The sequence below is a fragment of the Oryctolagus cuniculus genome, chromosome 14, assembly GCF_964237555.1.
Source record: "Oryctolagus cuniculus chromosome 14, mOryCun1.1, whole genome shotgun sequence".
NCBI lineage: Eukaryota > Metazoa > Chordata > Mammalia > Lagomorpha > Leporidae > Oryctolagus > Oryctolagus cuniculus.
In genome coordinates this window covers 88,053,269-88,073,323 of record NC_091445.1, presented here as the reverse complement: position 1 = coordinate 88,073,323, position 20,055 = coordinate 88,053,269, and the positions used below count along the sequence as shown (strand labels likewise).

At 45.0% G+C, this 20,055-nt stretch overlaps 1 protein-coding gene and 1 long non-coding RNA gene across 23 annotated transcripts in view; one reads left to right on the top strand and one right to left on the bottom strand.

Moving 5' to 3' along the window:
- Positions 1 to 9,500, top strand: part of LOC103349639 (uncharacterized) — a 74,069-nt gene extending 64,569 nt beyond the window's left edge. Inside the window, exon 4 of the long non-coding RNA XR_007922590.2 lies at positions 703 to 9,500. This is a non-coding gene — a long non-coding RNA (uncharacterized lncRNA). The remainder of the gene's footprint in view (positions 1 to 702) is intronic.
- The window catches only part of MAST4 (microtubule associated serine/threonine kinase family member 4), a 623,219-nt gene that overhangs the window by 24,847 nt on the left and 578,317 nt on the right, over positions 1 to 20,055 (bottom strand). For all 22 annotated transcript variants that reach the window (XM_051853667.2, XM_051853671.2, XM_051853668.2 and 19 more), the window contains 8 exons: positions 14,891 to 15,099; positions 13,453 to 13,591; positions 12,041 to 12,173; positions 10,991 to 11,156; positions 8,727 to 8,828; positions 2,753 to 2,875; positions 2,433 to 2,545; positions 630 to 757 (listed from right to left, as the gene is read on the bottom strand). In XM_051853667.2, the coding sequence (XP_051709627.2) occupies positions 630 to 757; positions 2,433 to 2,545; positions 2,753 to 2,875; positions 8,727 to 8,828; positions 10,991 to 11,156; positions 12,041 to 12,173; positions 13,453 to 13,591; positions 14,891 to 15,099 (1,113 nt within the window). The remainder of the gene's footprint in view (positions 1 to 629; positions 758 to 2,432; positions 2,546 to 2,752; positions 2,876 to 8,726; positions 8,829 to 10,990; positions 11,157 to 12,040; positions 12,174 to 13,452; positions 13,592 to 14,890; positions 15,100 to 20,055) is intronic.

Here is a 20,055-nt window from a genome sequence, read left to right as displayed (position 1 = left end):
AGAAAGTCATACATATGCATGCGGGGCACTGTGGAAGACAGCAGGTAAAAATGGGATGTGGAAGAGCCTAACCAAGACATGCCTGGCACAAGGATTCCAGAGTATGGTACCTGGATCAGCTGGCAATGCACTCTCAGGCCACATCCCGGGTCTACTGGATCAGAAATCCCAGGGCTGGGTGAGCCCAGCAATCTCTCTGCTTCTTAACAAGCTCCCCAGGTAGTTCTGATGCCCACTACAGCTTAAGAACCGCTGCTGGCCGGTGCCGCGGCTCACTAGGCTGATCCTCTGCCTGCGGCACCGGTACCCCAGGTTCTAGTCCTGGTTGGGGCGCCGGATTCTGTCCTTGTTGCTCCTCTTCCAGGCCAGCTCTCTGCTGTGGCCCGGGAGTGCAGTGGAGGGTGGCCCAAGTGCTTGGGCCCTGCACCCCATGGGAAACCAGGAAAAGCACCTGGCTCCTGCCTTCTGATTGGCACAATGCACCAGCCATAGCGGCCATTTGGGGGGGGGGTGAACCAACGGCAAAGGAAGACCTTTCTCTCTCCCTTTCTCCCTCACTGTCCACTCTGTCCAGAACTGCTGCTGTAGTCCCTACTGCTTAAGATCCCACCATGAGGCATTTCACATACATCTCAGAATATTCCGAACTCCAGCTTAATGTTTCTGTGGATGGCAAAGTTGTGCTTTTGGTTTTGTCCCCAGAGTCTTCCTTCTCTTCTCCTGGATTCTGAGTGGTTCGATCTATACTGCTGAACACCTGGAAGGCAAGTAATCAGTGCTTGTTAACATCTTCCAGGAAGAGAGTTTGTCAGAAAAAGCCCACGTCTTTGCACAAAAAAACTTCAGAGTATGACTCAAGTCTGAACTGGAATCGTGTGCAGAGAAAGTAGTTTGCTAGGTTGTTTACTTGAATCCTGAGAGGCAGTGGCTGTGTGTGTGCATCCCCACCCACTCACCACATCGCATTGTACCTGCAAATAAAATCTGCAGATACACTGGGTTCTCTAGACCTGAGGATCAGTGCACATCTCAGATTACTACTTAACCATGAGGTCAATCAGAAAAGAAAATAATGGAGAAAAAGCCTTCATGGCCACCAGTCGCAAGGAGGAAGGAGAAAAATGAATTGGAAGTGGCAGCAAAGAGAAGAATACATCATCTGTTCCGAGTCTTGGGCAGGGTGAGTGGTGAGCAGGGATGCAGAACGTCTCTGGTCATGAGAGATGGAAGTATTTGCTTGGCTTACAAATCACAGTCGCAGGCTGGCTGCTTCAAAGGCGAAGGGGCTCCGCCCACTTGAAGCTGTGGAAACTGTCAGGTTGGAAGCCCAGTGCAGGAAGCACACACCTCTTACTGACTCTGCCTATGGCTGCTCTCATGGGAATGGCACTCTCATAATCTACTGGGATTGGGAGGAAGATGGCCAAGAACAGGGGAAGAAGGAAAAGGAAATAGTAGCCAAGGACAAGAGGGGAACAGTGTGTGGGGGTGGGCTTTGATGGGCCAGAGCGCAGGACCTGGTCTAAGCCTGCACTAGGATTAGCTGCTACCTTCTGCAGGGAAGTCCCTACCTCTGGGCTGGGCTGTGTCTGTAAACAGGGAGGGCAGTGCTGGGCAAAATGCTGATGCCCTCTAGGTAATCACTTAGGAAAAGCGACAGAGCACTTTAACATCACGACATGCAGTAGAAAAGCTAAACGCTACTCACGCAAAATGCCATGGCAACAGAAAATATGTAGCTAGTGAGACAAAGGGGAGGTAGGCTTCCCTCAAGGTTTATTTCTAGGGCTCCACCTTGTCTCAAAACTATCAGTTTTCTTTGCTTTTTCTCCCTATTGCTATCAACAAGAAAGCGCCTTTCTCAAGCACCAATCTTATGAGCCTCCACCACTTCCAAAATTCTAGCATGGCTTCCTTCTGCTTTTCCCCACAACTTACAGTGTGTCTTCCTGATTATGAGACTTTCCCATTCCCCAAGGAGCTGGCCCTAAGCATCCTTGTGTGCCTCGAGCTTTGAGGCTGCTCTGTGCCCGGCACAGGGTGAAGAGCACAGTTCTCATTCCAAGAGGAAAGAGATGGGGTGGGGCCTCCACAGCCCGACTCGTGAGCTAGGACGGGGGCTGTGCAAGGCCAGGTCGTCGTGGCAATGGCTACCACAGGCTCCAAAGAGCGGACTCTGCACACCAGGCTATGCCTCTGAGAGAAAAGGACTAACTGCAGAGAGACAGAAACATAACATTCACAGCGAGGTCGGGAGCCTGCACCAAGTAGGGGCGAGGGTCACTCTTCCTAAACAGGATTTTTAGGCACAAGAGGCCTCAGACCCCCAAAAGCGCGGGGGATTTACAATCCTGTCCAGACGTTGCAAGGGTGCCAGCCGTCTGGCTGGTGGCAGGTCCTCCGAGACCGACCTGGGCGCATGCCACACTTACTTTTGAAAACCTGTGTGAACACGAGGAAAACTGCCTAATCTCCACGGTGAAGTCTTCATCATTGGTGTCATCCTCCTCTTCGGTTTCCATATGATGATACTTCTCTGACCGAGCTGCAGAGAAATGTGCGGGAACAGTCCCAGTCACTACAAATCTCAGCTTCTGGTTTAGAAAGTCTAATTAATTATATGAGTGCCTGGATCAAATCACCATTATGTTTAAGACCCCAGAGGTATCAGCCTGGAAGGTTCAAAGGCAGGATAATGTTTTACAAAGTAAAGGCCCAACAGTGACTATTTTATGTCAGATAATGCACATACTATCAAAATAGCTAGTGTCGTCCTCGGATTCCAGTTGGGGAATAAATTCTGCCTTCTGTCTCAGCAAACTGTTCCAGTCCAAAGAACGGAAGAATCGATGTTGCTTGACTTCGTACGCGCCACCTGGAAGGCGGATTGGGTAGAGATCGAAAGTGTTAAACTATCCTCCGAGCAAACGTTGACAGCAGGTTTTAAGAACAATTTTTTTTTTTTTTTTTTTTTTAGAGAAAGCTAGCAGCATAGAAATAAAGAAGTCATGGGAAATCATCCTTTTTTCATTCCACAAGCAAAACTCAAAAAGAATTCTCCATAATTGATCAGCAGGAGACTTGATTTCACTAATGGCAGTTGCTATGGCGCAGTTTTTCTTTGTTAATTTTTTCATGACTTCCTCCATTTTTCAAAGGTTAATGATGTGGCCACTTAAAATCACATTACGCTGAACCTGGGGGTGTGGACGCACGTTGGCCCAAAGCAGACTCCCTCATTACAACCCAGAGAAATCCTAACAAGGTGCAAACTGTGTGCCCAGCAATACATCCTCTGGAGCTAAGGCTAAGAATGACGAATATTTTCGAAATGCTATATAATGGTTACCATTCAGTGTTATCGGATTGCTCATTAACATAGGTAAGGAATGAGATTCCATGGATTACAGATTCTTAAGGAACAAATATAAAACCTGTTTGCTAAGATTGATAATGCAGCCTGTACAAATCAATCATAATTCCCAAGTTTTTGGCTTCCTTTTGCCAACTCAGCATGATAGCACAATTAGGTGAAATGTTTTTTTAATTCAGTTCCCCCTTTTAAAGAACACGTTTGAAGGGCAGACCTCATCAAAGAGATGATCACCGCACCCCATATAAAAAGAAGCGCGCTATAAAACCACAGCAGAACCAGGCCCCAACCTGGCACCAGCTCACATGCTGTTGACGAGGGGAGAGCAAAGACTCAATCCCAGGAACGCACTAGGAAGACCGATTGCTCAGAAGAGTGCACGGCCGTCTAATCAGCCTTCCTGCCGGGAGAGCCCCGCTAGGTGTAACACAAATGCCTGTGTCTGGCAGTGGTCACCCGGGCTCTCATCCTATCCTCTGTGGGATACAAAAGGAGGCAGATGAGCAATGCGAGTCACATGGAAAATGGGCTGCAGACCTTGGCTGTGGGGGGCTGGTGCTCCCTGGGTACTTCAGAGATGAGGCTCTGTCTCCACAGAGCCCCAAACCTGCCAGGGGAAGGTGTCCATCTAAAGGAATGGAGAAGAAAAAAAACAAAAAACAAAAACCAGCAGATTGGGGAAATCATCCCCTCCTCCAAAAGTGTGGTGGGTGGGTGTGTGTGTGTGTGTGTTTGTGTGTATGTTGGGGGGAGGGGAGCTGGATGCCTCTCTACAAAGCTCCAGGCATTTTCCAAGTTTCTAGAAAAGACTGCAGTCTGATGTTGATCACACAGCAGCACCAGCAGCAGCCACGCTCTCAAGGTCAACGAGATACTAAAGAGATCTTGTTTTCATCAATTCAATCATTGCAAATAACTCCACCAAGTAGGCCTTTGTTTCCCCAGCCCGAAGAGGGAACTAAGACCAAGCAGTAAGGTACAGTGGACCAAGAGCTCCCAGAGGGTGAGGGGCTGAACCTAGGTCTGTCTGAAGACACCCAAACCCAAGCTCCATGCATGGCACACATCCCACAAAGGGGAAGGCATGTGTTAGCTGCTCCTACTCCACCATCTCTTTCACAGGCATTAGCACATGAATTCTGTACTGAGCCTAAAAGCCCATGCACGTGGTTGTTCCATAGCCCTCTGAGTCCTCCCTGTACCCCAGGTCTCATCCAGCCCCAGGCCATGGCCCCAAACCAGCTGTCAGTATCGTTTTATGCAGAGAAGCACAATGTGGAAGCTAACAGGGCCTAAACGCTTCCTTCTCCGTTCCCTCACCCTACTGATGCCAGGAGGTGCAGCCGAGTCAAGCTCTAATCAGAGGACACCGAGTCCAGCCAGTGTCCCACAGTGCCTCGCTGCAGCTGCTGTGCCTGAAGCCAGACCATGGTGCAGCTCACACACTCTCTGGGTTCTGCTCAAGCCTCCTGGAAGAACAGTGTCTCTAGGGCTCAAGTGGCACTGCTAGGGGGGTGCATTCACCTAGACGTTAAGACTCTGGTTGGAACACCTACACCTGATATCAAGTGTCTATATTCAAGTCCCAGATCCACTGCTGATTGCAGCTTCCTGCAAGTGCACACCCTGGAAGGCTGCAAATAATCAAGTAGTTGAGGCCCTGAAACCTACAAGGGAGACCTGCATGGAGCTCCCAGCTCCCAGCTCCGGCTTACTTAGCCCAGTTCTGGATGTCACATGCATTTAGTGAGTGAGCCAGAGAATGGGTACTCGCTTTCTGCCTCTCAAATATGTAATTACAAACAATGGCACTTCCAGGTCATTGACAGAGTGTTGAGTTTTCCTACTTTTATTTATTTTGAAAGGTAGAGAAAGGAGTAGAGAGATTTTTTTTCTATCTGCTGGTTTAGTCCCCAAATGGCCCCAACAGCCAGCACAGGGCCAGGTGAAAGCCAGGAGCCAGAAACTCCATCTGGGTCTCCCACATGGGTGGCAGGTGTGTAAGCACTTAGTCCATCATCATCTTTTGCAGGTGTATTAGCCGGGAGCTGGACCAGAAGCAAGACAGCTGAGATTTGAACTGGCACTCGCATATGGGACGCTAGTGTTGTAGGCAGGAGCTTAACCCTCTGTGCCACAAGGCCACCAAGGCCGCCAGTCCTGACTGTTGGGGTTCACTCCCCTGCCTGCAGCCATTAGGGCCCAGGACGCTGAGAGTATGCACTTCACCATCTCTGAGGACAATGACAAGTGGGGGTCCCCAAGGACTCAGAGCCCAACGGGCCCACCCTGTGGTGTTGGTGCCTGAGAGGTTGGTTATCAGTTGGTTCTATTTCTCAAGTACTTAGAGATAAGGAAAAGGATAAATTGGGGGAAATGACCTCTGTGCTAAATACCAACCATACATGCAAATGACAGCGGTCGCTCTTTAATATTTCACAAGGAACAGGAAACCTGATTTATTTGGCTCTCATTATGCACTAAGTTAACATACTAGAAGCCATCAAAATGTTTGCACCTACTTTTCACAAAAATCCTACATGGTAGATAACATACCCATTTTCACAGAGTGGGAAACAGACTCAGGGCACCGAGGAACCAACCCAAGGCCGCCCAGCTGGCTCAGAGGTGTTAGTCCACCTGGGCAGCTCTGAAGTCCGATGAGCCAGGCTGCCACTCTGTTTTTTGGATGTTCAAAAGCAAAGATTGAATAGGACAAGGACCCAAATTGCAAGCTATGCTTTGGCACTAACATTCTCCCTGGAGTTTTTTCTCTCCTCTCATGGAAGTTTCTTAAACATCCATTATGTTCTTCACACCCTTTTTCGCAGCTTCTCTAGTCTCTTGGGCAAATGTGCATTCGCACATTTTCACGGTGCATTATTTTGCCCGCTAAATATGCATTAAAGACAAAATGCTGTCATTGGAGGCAACATGGCAGGCCCGCGGGATTCTTAGCCTCATTCTCCGGGCCCTCCTGGGACCTGTCACGTTGGACCTGCCTATTTGGCAAGCACTCCTTGACAATGCTAAGAGCTTGGGCAGGGCCTTTTAAATGTCTCTTTTGGGCGTCTGCTAGGAGATGTGTTCCTCCGGCTGTCAAATGCTGAAGAGCCCGAGAGCAACAGCCCACAAGAACACGTGCAGAGACAGCACTGGCAGCAGATGATAGATCAACACAGAGATGCTGACCGTTATCGTGGCCTGGCTCGTTTAGTCAAGTGCAACCAAGGCTCCGGGTGTTCTTGGAGGAAAGAAATGGAAGCATATGAAGCAGAGAGGTGCTGCACGCTGACATGTGAACACTGAAGGAGAGGACTCCCTGTGCTGTTCTAATACAATATGATCCGAGTCGGATCTAAGGATGACCTCTCTCTGGGTCAGTTGAACAGGACCTGTGAATAGACGTTTGCATTATTGCAGGACAATCTTCAAATGTCACTGCTCCTCATAGTTGGCTCAAGTGGGTAAGAGATCACTCCTTCAAACACTGCCCATCCACAGTCTTGACACCAGCTCTTTGACAGCTTCTCCTACCCCTTGAACCAGAAAGCAGATAAAGACTGCAGGCCAGAGAGGGTGGGAAACAGCAAGACTGCTTGGCACTTCAGACAAGCAGAAAAGCAACATAGGGTAGGGAGGGAGAGACTATAACGTACTCAGTTCAAAGAATTCAATCAGCTCAGAGGCGGGGCTACCGCTGCCATTTCTGTGCCTTGGAGTTCCCAAGAGGAAAGCATTTGAGTCTACACGCAGAACATTTCAAATGACAGCACCAGCAGCAACAGTGTCCCACTGGGTTCAAAGAGCCTTCTGTGGATGATCTCCCTATCCGCTCCCAAGAATCGGGTGAGTGGGGACTTTCTCAAAGGTCCTTGTTACAGATGAGGAACAGAAAAGGAAGTAACCTACCCATTGTCACACAGCCAAGATGTACATTTGCGCAACCTGACTGGAGTGTGTGCCCTTCGTCACAATGTATCCCTAGCTTTCCTGTTACAAGTCTGTTCCACTTAGAAAAGTGAACAGCAAACGCACACAGCACTCCAGGAAGAGGCGAGGTTCAAAAAACCTTCTCAGTTAAACTGATTTTTAAACCACCTTGGATTCTGCAAGGCAAGGTCTATAATACTTTTCTGTATAAATGGCAAAATAGTGAATGATTTAGTCTTTGTGGACCACACGGTCAGCTATGACCATGCAATTCTGTAGCCTGGAATCAGCCACAGACAATATGTCAAGAGAGCGGACATTGCTGAGTTTCAATCACACTTCATTTACACAAAACAGGCACGAGGCCACATTTGTCCCACGGTCACAGTTTGCTGAGCCCTGTTCTAAGGCAGTATGAGAAACTCCAGTAACACTGCATTCCACCGGTAGACTCGACTGGAGGCCTAAAACAGCAGAAACTGAGGGCACTGGTAGAGAATCATCTACAGTAAATATTTGGAGCTGTTGCAAATGATTTTTGTCTTGGAAAAAAAATGGAGATAACAGTTTCTTCTGTATTTTCTGATATTTCTATGAAAGCAGGGTAGAATAAAACAGCTCAGTGTAACCAATCCACCAAGCCAACAAAACTTAGGGATACTGGCTAGAGGATGAGCACTTCGTTTGAGTATTTTAGTTTGTCTAGACACATTCATTTCCTGGGACTCTACACTGGGCTCTGAGTCTGTCTATTCAGAATATAGGGGAGAAAAGGAAGCAGAAAAAAAAACTTGGAGAAGAGTCAGGAAAAATAAGCACCAAGAAACAAATCTATCCCCTTAATCTCGAAAGGCAGTGTTTTTTAACTCTCTCTCTCTCTGGGGCCCTGTGCTGATCACCACGATAGGACATCATGGCTCAACCGCAGGCACTCATTTCTAGTAATTAGTTTGAGGACTGATAAACCATTCCAAAGCCTATGGATAGTAACCTGCTGGGTCAAATCTTTATGGGAATGTATTAAAAAGCAAAAACAGAGAGCTCCATCTATTTAATCCCAGTTCAAATTAGTTAAGATGTTCGTTTTTTTTCAGGATGGAAGAGTTACATGTACCTTTGAGGGTTTCTGTCAGAGAAGTTTTTACTTACTGAAACTAATTAAAAATAATTTTTGGTATGCAAAACACAAAAACAACAAAACACCAAGACGACAAGCCACGCTCCTTGTGTACAGACGGCTCTGAATCAGAATCTAAAACTCAGAATCATGCTGTCAGAATGTGCTGCATTCATGTCCTACATCACCTGACAGATGCTGCCTGTGCAGAAGCAAAACCTAAGCAGGAGCCTTAGCTGCCTCCACAAGGACGTGGCTTCTCGCACACGCGGATAGGCCAAAGCAGAACTCATGTGCTCTAACCTGTTCCCAGCCTCTCCAGGGGGTTCTGCCTGAGAAGCAGGGTGATCAGATCCTGGGCGTCCGGCGGTGGGGCCTCATCCTTTTCAGGCCAGTTGATCTCATCTGGAAGGAAGACAAATCGTTTGCCAGTTTATTGGTTTGTCAGAGGGTGGTCCAGGTTGTGATCTTGTGGACATGACGTGGGCGTTAAGATGCAGACGCTCGGGCCCCAGCCCAGTCCTCCTGAATCAGGACCTGCATTTTAGCAAGGTCTTCAGTTGATTCCTACACACAACCAAGGGTGAGAAAGCACTACATGTGTTCTAAATATGAAAGCCCAGCTTTCTACAAGGTAGGGAAGGATATTTCTAGAAGTAGGATCTGTCATTCCCTGTTTTGATCTATTTTTCTTTGGCAGCTTGGTTCCCAACAAGTTGCTCTTTCTAGTTATTAAGAAGAATAAGGGAAGGCCGGCGCCGCGGCTCACTAGGCTAATCCTCCGCCTTGTGGCGCCAGCACACTGGGTTCTAGTCCCGGTCGGGGCGCCGGATTCTGTCCCGGTTGCCCCTCTTCCAGGCCAGCTCTCTGCTGTGGCCAGGGAGTGCAGTGGAGGATGGCCCAAGTGCTTGGGCCCTGCACCCCATGGGAGACCAGGAGAAGCACCTGGCTCCTGCCATCGGATCAGCGCAGTGCGCCGGCCGCGGCGGCCATTGGAGGGTGAACCAACGGAAAAGGAAGACCTTTCTCTCTCTCTGTCCACTTTGCCAGTCAAAAAAAAAAAAAAAAAAAAAAAGAATAAGGGGAACTCAAACACCCACGTTTCAGGTGTTCTCCCATCCAATGCTCATCTAAGAGTGAGTCTTTCTCTTGCTGTCCTATACTGAGAATCTGGCCATAGCTCCAAGGAGCAAACTGAAATATTTCCAGAGACAAAGGAAGGGTCAACCTGCTAAGATGGAAGAGGAAGGGGGTGGGGAAGGGGATGCCAGAGTCATCACAGCAATGGAAACATTTAAAATCTGTCATAAATATTAGAATATGTTCTTATTCTAACAGAGTTTGCCTGAAGATAGGTGTGCGTGCTTGTGTGTATAGAAATGCAATAAAAACATGAGTTATATCTGTGTGTGCCTGCCTCTAGCTTCCTCTGCTGCAGTCTAAATCTGATTTGGAAAATAAAACATGAATATGCATCTGAGCCGTAAGGCATCAAGAACAAAGCCAGCATTTGCTGCTTGTGTTAATTAAACAGTCGATTCCCCTTGCCATGCAGGCCTTGGTGTCTCAGAAAAGCAGTCTAGTTATAAATCCATAAATAGCTCAGATATTGTGCAAAGGGGTTATACACGGTAGGCAGCTCCCAAATCTACTTTGTTCAAGTTTACAAATTTTGCCTGGCTTGCAAAGTCAAGGATAGAAAATAATATTGTGATTAAGGGGCTCCGCACAGATGAATTCCTCCCCTATCTCCCCTGCTGGCCCTTGTAAGCACAAGCCAGAACAGACCGGACGTGGCTGATGGAGATGTCAGTGGTGCCTGACAAAGTTTCAAGATGAGCAGAATTTGTGATCTAAGCTTCAGGGAAATTTATAAAATCAGCAGGTAGGGTAATGAGAGATTCTATTTAATTATCATTTAGTTTTGCCACAAGCCGCAAAACAATAGTTAGGGTCAGCTTGCAGGTTAAGATCTAAAGGTTATTGAATTTTAAATGAAAGATGAACAGCTGTTACAGAAATAACATTACACCATAACAACTACCAATGAAATCATTAACAATCTGTGGATTCAATTTGCTTCCTTCCCATTCTCATTATTTATTATTTGGTAGACATTTGTTTTAGGTTTATTACATTTTTGTTAATTTCTTCGTTGTGCCATTAGCCATTTTTCCCATTTATATAAATGTTACCCACATTAACCTTTTCTTCCCTGGTGCAATGTTCCTATTATGAAGAGGAAAACCGGACAGCAGTTAAATCATTTGCAAGTCCCACACCAATTTCTTTTCCAAAAATGCACACTATAAAAGTTGGTTCCATCGCCAGTACATTTCCACATGCCATGCTAACAAAACGTCCTCAGATCAATTTTCAACACACATTGTTCTCTTGAGATTGTGAAAGTCAGTTATGTGCTATGATGAGTGAGTTCTCTTAATTTGTTGGCTCAACTATTTGATAAAGGTGAACATTTTAGTAGGAAGAACTACGATACTCAACAGATTGATAATAAATAGCTGTTTCCCAACAGGGGCTTAAAGATAACTCCTGATGATACTCACCACTGATGACTTGTCCAAATAGCTCTTCTGGCGTATCCCCAAAGAATGGCACGCATCCAACCAGAAATTCATAGAGGATAATTCCCATGGCCCACCAGTCCACCGGCTTCCCATAGCCCTGCCTTAGAATCACTTCTGGTGCAATGTATTCAGGTGTGCCACAGACCTAGAAGATGATTACAATATTAGAATAATTGGAATACTAGACATGAATTAAATGAGGGAGATGACTAAACATCAGTTATTTGGCCCACAGTGTACCTGCTCAATGACGTGGAACTGCATGGAGAAAGCATTTAAGAACAGCAATTATAAGCAGACATCAATAATACTGGGCAAATTATCACTTTAATATCGAAGAAGGAAAGTTCCAAATTCTGATCCTATGTTAAATTATGCGTGTGTCTAATTTCAAATTGAAAATCACATCCTGTTTTGGAAGTTGTGTCTATGTTATGATATTAAGAACATGTATAAAAATATGTATAATACTTAAAATAATAATGCATTGATTAGTCTGCCACTATCAAAGATAGTTTAAGTATACATGTGACCAAAATATATTCACACCCTGGTCATTTCATAAAAGCATGACAGTTGAGATGTGTTCACCTTAAGTAACTTTACAATGAACAGATTGTGTGTGCATGGTAATGAGGCATGCTTGAAGGGAAATGGGCCATGGCTCGGATTTTAGCACCCGTGATTGTACGATGCATCATGAGTTTCCCTAGTACTCTACTGAGACTCCTGAAATCCTTACAAAAACAGTTTTCCATTTGTCTCTCTCACACTCTCACTTGTGTGCAATGAGATCGTTCATCTTGCTAATAGACCATAATGTTGGGGGAGGAATGTGGAGGGATTGGACAGTTCAAAGAGGCCCAGGGAGAAAAATGGGAGCAATTTGCACTTTATTAAATGCAAGGCTGATACAGACATCTAAAGCGCCGGTGCTAATGTGAAGATGGCCTACCCAAGCTGACTGTGAATTTCATTGGCAATGCCGTACCTCGTATTTCTCCAGAGTAGAAGAGCATCCAGTCCTACCTGTTTATCTAGGAACTCTCGAGCATCCTTCTCAATATGACCTTCATAAAGATTGGTGGTCATGCTCATTAGTCCCACTTTAGACAATCCAAAATCTGTCAGCTTTATGTGCCCCATGGAGGTGACCAACAAGCTGCGAAGCAGAAGGAAATGGCATACAACGGTCATTCTGAAGCTTGTTCTCGGATTTAGGTTCCCTCCTCCCCTGTCATTTTGCAAGGCTCTTCAACAGCTATTGGTATCGACCTGATTACAAAATCCTGGCTGGGAAGAGATGAGGTCACACAAAGATGTTGAATTGTGCATCTAACGCCTGGGTCCAGTTCACAAGGCATAGCTCATCTCTGTTGGAGCAGCCCCAAACAGTGTCATTTATGAGTTTCCTCTGAAACTCTAAGAAAAAGACAAATATAGAAGTCTGACCCATTTCTGTTTTCAGAATAAGTACATAGAAAGGAAGGAGCCACCAATAATCCCATGTCACAGATCAGAATTAAGATAAGCAAGCCATCTGTGATTCAAATGAGATAGAAGATAACTCAGACAGAAAAATATATTGTTTATTTCAACTTCCAGCTCTATTGATACTTTCTACTCTTTAAGGACAAAACCTGTATTTCTTATACATGCAAAAAAATCAAACTGAAAAATATATAAAATTTTTCAAAAAATAAAAATTGTAAATAGCATATATGGTATAATAGTAATTAAAGATTAAAGGAATAGAGTAGTTAAAAAAAGCTAATGGAATAAAATAGGCTTAAACTCTAATAGTTGCCTTTGGTAATATTCTGAATGAAATTCTTTTTTCACTGCACTTTCCAAATTTTCTTGACATGATCATGAGTCAATTTTATCATAAAATTTTCAGCACAGTTAATGTCTTTACATATTAGCATGTAATGTTGGTAGAGTCAGCCCAATTAGTAGAGAAGCATGAAATATTTAATAAATGGTATCAGGATGAATAGTCATTTGGGGGAAAATCATCTATCTATCTCAAATCAGATAGCAAATTGAACTCCTCATAAATTAAAAATTAATAAAAAATTAAATTGTGAGTAAAATAAAATATCAAGTATATCATCTTAGAATAGGGAAGGTTTGTTTAAATATGATCAGAAATGCAGAAACTATTTAGAAAAGTTTATATCATAAAAAGAACTTTAAAACCTTAACCAACTCTGGATCTGTAGTCATCTCTGTCTCTTATTTCCCATAAGTTATTATTACCCATATCATAGGCTTTAAAGAAATGCAAACATTACCTTACTGTACTGTCAAAACAGTTCATTTTGAACATTATGGAAGAAGCTTTAAATGTGTAAATCATATTAAAAGAAAACATTTTATAGACATAAAAAAACTTTCTGCATTGTGTAAAAGAAGACATGTTCCATCAGTGCACATACTTGTCTGGTTTCAAATCTCTGTGTACAATGCCATAATTATGTAGGTATTCCAAAGCCAAGACTGTCTCAGCAAAATACATTCTGGCCATATCAACAGGAAGAGGACCCATGTTTTTCATCAAGGTAGCACAATCTCCACCTGTAAAACACAGGAAATAGATTTAGTAGGTGTAGTGTCAGCTACAATTAAAAAACCATCAGTTCAGACTGCAGACTTTGAAAGCAAGAGCATCTCCACGCAGACACAGCAAGTCAGTCCTAAGTGGAAGCTGGATGTTAAGCAGTCATGCTTCGAATTAAGACGTGGCATGGAAAAAGTACAGACTTTTGTCTAAGAGGCAGCATTCACAAGAGCAGATCTGAATCTAAAGTAGAAATATTAAAATCGTAAAAAAACACTTAAAGTATATGAATAAAAGCCTCTGAAATAAGGCTACCCGAGTCCCTCCTGATTCTTCCTCTCACAGGAGGAGAGATCTTGGGCACAGTACTCTTGGTTGCCTCATCTATAATATCTACATGCTCATGGTGGCAGGATTGTGAAGATTATATGGTGTAACCAAACTGGAAAGAATTTAGGCTACTTCCCAATACATACTCAACAAACGACAAATGTTATTGTTGCTATTATAAAGAGGACACTAAAGGCTAATGAAGTATCAGTGTGTTGGAAAAAAAACAATAGTTGCAAATTGGGCAAAAGCTATGTTCATGTCTCTCTCCATGGCTCAGTATCAAGCAAGGTTCCTTTCCTGGACTTCATTCACTCATCTGCAAAATGAAGTTAACTGAAAGACCGCTAGCATTACTTGGAGGTTTACAGTTTTGGCTTTCTGTTCAAACATTGACAACAACGTCTATAGAGGCCCTGAAGACTGCTGTGGCTTCTCCTCATCTGTTCCTTGCCAACAAGTCATGGCCATTCAAATAAAACTTGGAAACTTAAGATCACTTGGAGCAGTTAAAAGTTGGAGCACAACTTTAAACAAGGGGGGAAAAGGAAACTCAGGAGAACTAGCTGGATCTTCTTGAATGGATCTCTTTTCCCCATATTTTAAATGTCATACCCTAGACCAAAAAGGCTGGATTTTTAATTCATTCTTGAAGAAAACCAGTTACAACGAATGCTTTTATGATATAAGTAGGAAAAATCCCATCACCTGTATTCCAACTTTAATGAACAATTGAGAGGAGAGAGTTAGAATTAAAAGCTACTTTTAAAAAAACAGTCTTTTTTTCCAAACAGCACTAATTTTTCTCTTTGCTATGGTAGAGCAGGCAGTGTACAAGCAATTATCAGAAGATAATGACTGGGAATCCAGCCACCGCATTGCCTGGCTTTGGTTCCTTGGTGCACACGGCAATAACTTGGCACAACCACAAGAAGCTTCCACGACACAAATGAGTGTGGCGTTCCCAGTGCCAGCCATGGATTTACCTTCCACGTATTCCATGACCATGCACAAGTGGCGCCGGGTCTCAAAGGAGCAATACATGCTGACCACAAAGGGGTTCTCCGCAAACGTCAAGATGTCCCGTTCCACAAAGGCCTGCTGGATCTGGTTTCGAAGGATGAGGTTCTGTTTGTTAATCTTCTTCATGGCGAACCTCTGCCGGGATTCCTTATGCCGAACAAAGTAAACTGCCCTGCAAAGGAGCACAGGGATAGGTGTTCACAGGAGACAGGAGGTAAGGAAGTGTTTGGGATGCAGGCAATCACGTGAGCACCAACTGCTTTAAGGTCACGTGGCAGCTGGAATTCCGCTCCCACCGCCAGTGAGTGCACCGCGGGCACATCTTTTGCTTAAACTGACTTTTAAAAAATTCTTTCCAAAAAGGTCCCAGGTCATACACAAGGCATCCAATTCCTCTTCACTGCCAACTGAAGGCAATGGACCATGGCCAGGAGGAGCCTTTTCCCATAGCTAGCTGAGGTTTTCGGTTTTTCCACAAACAAAACAAAATGCGATATATGTCAAAACAGGACAGAATTAAGAAGATCACGTACATAGCATGAGCTAAATCCTCTCTAAAATGTTAGGCAGTTTGTCCTCACTGACTAAAGCAATAACTTTCTGAATGATTCCCTTGAGATCGGCAACAATGACCGCAGCTTCCTCCACTTGCTGGTTTCCAGTTGGGAGTAATTTACTCTCCACGAGATTTCCAGATAAATGAGAAGTGTGTGACAGGTCCTACGAGACTGTTGGGCAATAGAGTTGCACATTTGCTCACTAGGGACTCTGCCCTGTGCGACCCCTACGCCTACTTCAACAGGAAATGCTTTTCCCAGCCTCAAAGGAGGCTGGCGATGCTGCGGTTGACATCCAGTCACGGTGCCGGGCGACCTTCCCATAAATGACCAGACGGAGGCTGCACGCGATCCGTGTCTACGGCCTCTGCCAAGTACTTCCCAGAGCCAGTGCCGGTTGGATGGAGATGCCCGACCGCCTGAGGCTTGGGATGCTGCAGGGGATGGCGGTCCTTAGGGGAGGTCAATTAAAGCCCCACCTGGAGATGATGAGCTCCTTTTAAGTCACTCTCGCTTGTCCTCATCCTGAGACAACAGGTTTGAACTTCCTAGTTAGGCGATGATCAAATAAGAAATAAATGACACGGAAAGCCACCAGTGGCAGGAAGTATCCAGGGGCCTTCCTTCTACAATAAGGAGTTCTGGGAATTGAGATGTCTTTTCCTCTAGTTAGATTTTCATTGTCCCGAAACAATGACTGCAAGTGGGCCCAGGACACCCTCTGCTCCTGCGGAGCCAAGAGAGGAACGTGATCCAACAAACTTGAATCGCAAGCATATTCCACCCGGCTTAATCAGCATCAACACTGCCCCTCAGGGTTCTGTGAAGAAGTTTATTTTGCTTTCTTTTGAGCCCAGTCTATAAACCTTCACCTTCATCTTTTTTTTTTTTTTTTGCTCTATTCATCTTTATCCTTCACTCTCAAAATCACACATTTACATTTTTTACCTGTATCTAAATTTTTTTTGCTTTGTTCCCCTTCTTCCGCATTTCTTTGATTTTCTAGATCTTCCTTCACTGTAATTCAAAAGCTCTCTCAACCACACTCCATATGACCAGCTCACAGGACAACCTGGTGCGCTCCTCTGGGAGCCAGTCAGGTGGGCATCTCTCCCTTTGCACTTGGTCTGGGGTGGATGCCCAAACATGGGACTCCTGCAGCTTGAATTTATCCCCATACCTGTTTCCTGGCTAGCCTTGAGGCCAAGGATAACTACTTTAAACAATGTTTAAGCTGATGAAATAGGAGCATGAAAAAGAAAAAGCACAACTGTTTGTAAGAAGACTGAATGAATGTTTTGGAAAGTCTTTATGTGAGTTAGGAAATACAATTACTACTGACTTAGTGCAGGTAAGGTTTCTAAAAGTTGAAAAAGAATAGAAACTGAAATTGCTACATTCAGTTTACTTAAGGTACTTGCTTTACTTGTAAAGAAGCTAAAACTGGAAAACAGAAACGGTGTGAGTTTGATTTCTACTGGCTATCTTTACTAAAAGAGCTGTAGGTATTCATATGTTTATGTTACATTGAAATGTTTAAAGTGTGTGTGTGTGTGTTTTTAATGATTTCCTACTTTGGGGTCGGCACATAGTTGGTTAAGCCTCCGCCTGTGGTGCCAGCATCCCATACAGGCGCTGGATAGAGCCCTGGCTGCTCCTCTTCCAATCCAGCTCTCTGCTAATGGCCTGGGAAAGCAGCAGAAGATGGCCCAAGTGCTTGGGTCCCTGCACCACATGTGAGCCCCAGAAGAAGCTCCTGGCTCTTGGCTTCAAATCAGCCCAGCTCTGGCCATTGCAGCCATTTGGGGAGTGGAAGACTTTTCTGTCTGTCTTCATCTCTCCCTCTGTCTGTCTGTAACTCTGCCTCTCAAATAGATAAATATTTTTTAAAAAAAGATTTCCTACTTTGATCAACATTTTAGTCAGCTAACCAACAAACCACTAATTCTTTCTGTCACAGATTAAAGGCATTTACTATCTTTTTGTTTATCTAATTACCAATTGGATAAAATGAGGAATCCACGGATAATTTGAGCTGTTCTTAGGATAATTTTGAGCTGGTCTTAATCAGATGATAACAACAGGATGTCAAGATAGATACAAAGAAGTGCAGAAAATAACTCGGCCCTCCCTTAAATATAAAATAAGCATTGGTAAACAAATATGTCATTAAGAAAGATTTCTGAGAGAATCTAATTTTTAATGAGATTCAGAATTTAAAACATTGAAAGGAAAAAAAATCACTAAATTCCCATTATCACTTGTCTATTTCTTTTACAAACTGTTTTTTATTTGAGAGGCAGAGAGAAAGAGAAAGAAAGCAAGCTCCTATCTGCTGGTCTACTTCTAAAATGCCTGGGGTGAAGCCAAGAACTCAACCCATGTTTCTCTCATGGGTGGCAGGGACCCAAATACTTGACCCATCGCTGCCTTCCAAGGCCTGCATTGGCAGGAGGCTGAGGTAGGGCGCCAGAGCCAGGAATCAAATCTAGGCACTCCAATGTGGAACACAGGTACTTCAGCACCAGACTACCCACCTACTCCCAGCTTGCCTATTCTTGAGGGTCAAGGGGAATACTTACTTTCCATGTCTTCCTTCAGGATTGAACACTTTGCAAGTTCAGTGCTTAGGCCCTTGAGACATATTACAAATCTATGTCGACCAGGACAAAGTTGCCATTTAGATTTTCACTAAGACGTTTGTGAACACAGGAGGTGCAGAAGGAAGAACAGGAGTGCACAGAATTTCATGGAGGCATAAAGGCGAAAGAAGCCTCAGGCCCACATCAGACGGGCACATGACAGGGCCTGTCTGTGACACTGGGTGAAAAATGGCTGCAATCTGTAGTCTCAGATTTTCAGTCGACAAAATTTGGTTTGACCTTCTTCTTTCCTTTGCTATGATGTACTTAAAATAATCAGTTACTCCTTCGGGAAACTGACCTAAACCAATTGAAGTTAATCCTCAAGGTGCCTGGAGAAATTGCTGCCTCAGGACATTCGTGCATGTCTGGATCCAGTTGCAGAAATCAACCTGAGGTCCTAATTATTATTTGCTATAGCTGGGTTTTGTTTGTTTTGTTCTGTGCTCTCTGCCTTTTTATACACCTGCACTGCTTTAGGAATATCACCGTTCAGGCTGAAATTTGTTTATGTGTCTCACGTACACTTTTCCTCCTTTCTGATAAGTGCATCTTCCAAATTAAGTCAGCAGAGAGCAAGGGATGGAGGAAGAGGAGGAGGACAGGGGAAGACAGTCAGCCGCTGATGAGCAGACATCGACCTCCGGTAAGCGGACTGTAAACCTCCTGATGTTATAAAACCACACCAAGCTCACCCGGCCCCACATCTCCCTGTTTCCTGCCTTCTCTGGAAAGGCCACTTCTGTTTCTGTCCCTCAGCGACCTGTGACACAAGGAAACCAGAGGGGGTGAAGGAGAACGCTAGAGAGACAACAAGGGGCTCTGTCGTCACTGAGCCAGGCCGCTTCCAACCGTGCAGAACTGCAGAACGAGGTGTGCAGGGCAGGCAGAAATGGTTTGCAGGATCTAGGGCAGAAGGAATCAGGCCTAACAGGACTGTGAATGCCTGAGGTGTGTGGAATTATGCATGAGCCTGGGAGCCTCGCACAGGACGCCAGCCTAGGGCCTCTGCTCCTGGAGTGAGAGGCAGGCTGCAGGGAGAGCCTGCAGGCCACGCCCACTTCCGCAGGCGGGGCTCTTCAGGAAAAGACCCTGGGCCCTCGAAAGGTCAAGCTTAGATAGAAAGGGAGAAATCTTGTGTCTTTCCAATTTTTTTTTCCTTAAAAAATATTTTTTAAGATTTATCTGAAAGGCAGAGTGACAGAAAGAGAGAAAGAGAGGTCTTCCATTCACTGGTTCACTCCCTAAATGGCTGCACTAGCCAAGTCTGGGGCCAGACTGAAGCTCGGAGCCAGGAACTCCAGCAGGGCCCCTTCCCCCACCCCTCTGTAGCTGCAGGGGCCAAGGGCTTGAGTCGGGTGCATGAGCAGGCAGCTGGATGAGAAACGAAACAGCCAGGACTCAAACCACTGCTCTGACACAGGTTACCAGCACAGAAAGCAGGGGTCTAACCAGTTGTACCACAACCCCAGCCTCCACTTAAAAAATTTTAAAGTTAGTTTTGCACATTCACTTTGTTAGAGTTGAAACTGCAAATCCAGGTGAAAGAGCTGGGTGGACGAAGTAGGACCTCTACCCCCCAGGTAAGGTGGCCAGGAGCTGTAAGGAACACACACAGGGAAGAGGAGCTCTGATGGCAATCAAGAGTGCTCTGTGACCACTGCTCTGAACCCCTCCTTCCTCTCCTGCAAGTAGGAATGAGGTCAACAACTGCACAGGGCTCCACCGAGAAGAGGATGGACCGAAAGGAACCTGTACGGGGCCCGGCACACAGGCATCAGTCTGCTACAAAGTGCTGACTGGCTGTAAAAGGATCCTTAACTTCCCGGGAGTGGTCAGAAAAGTGTTAAACCCAGAGAGAAATCAGATGTCTATCAAACTGGTGTTACAGCATGAACTGTCACGAGTTCAGAATTTGAGAAAACCCTG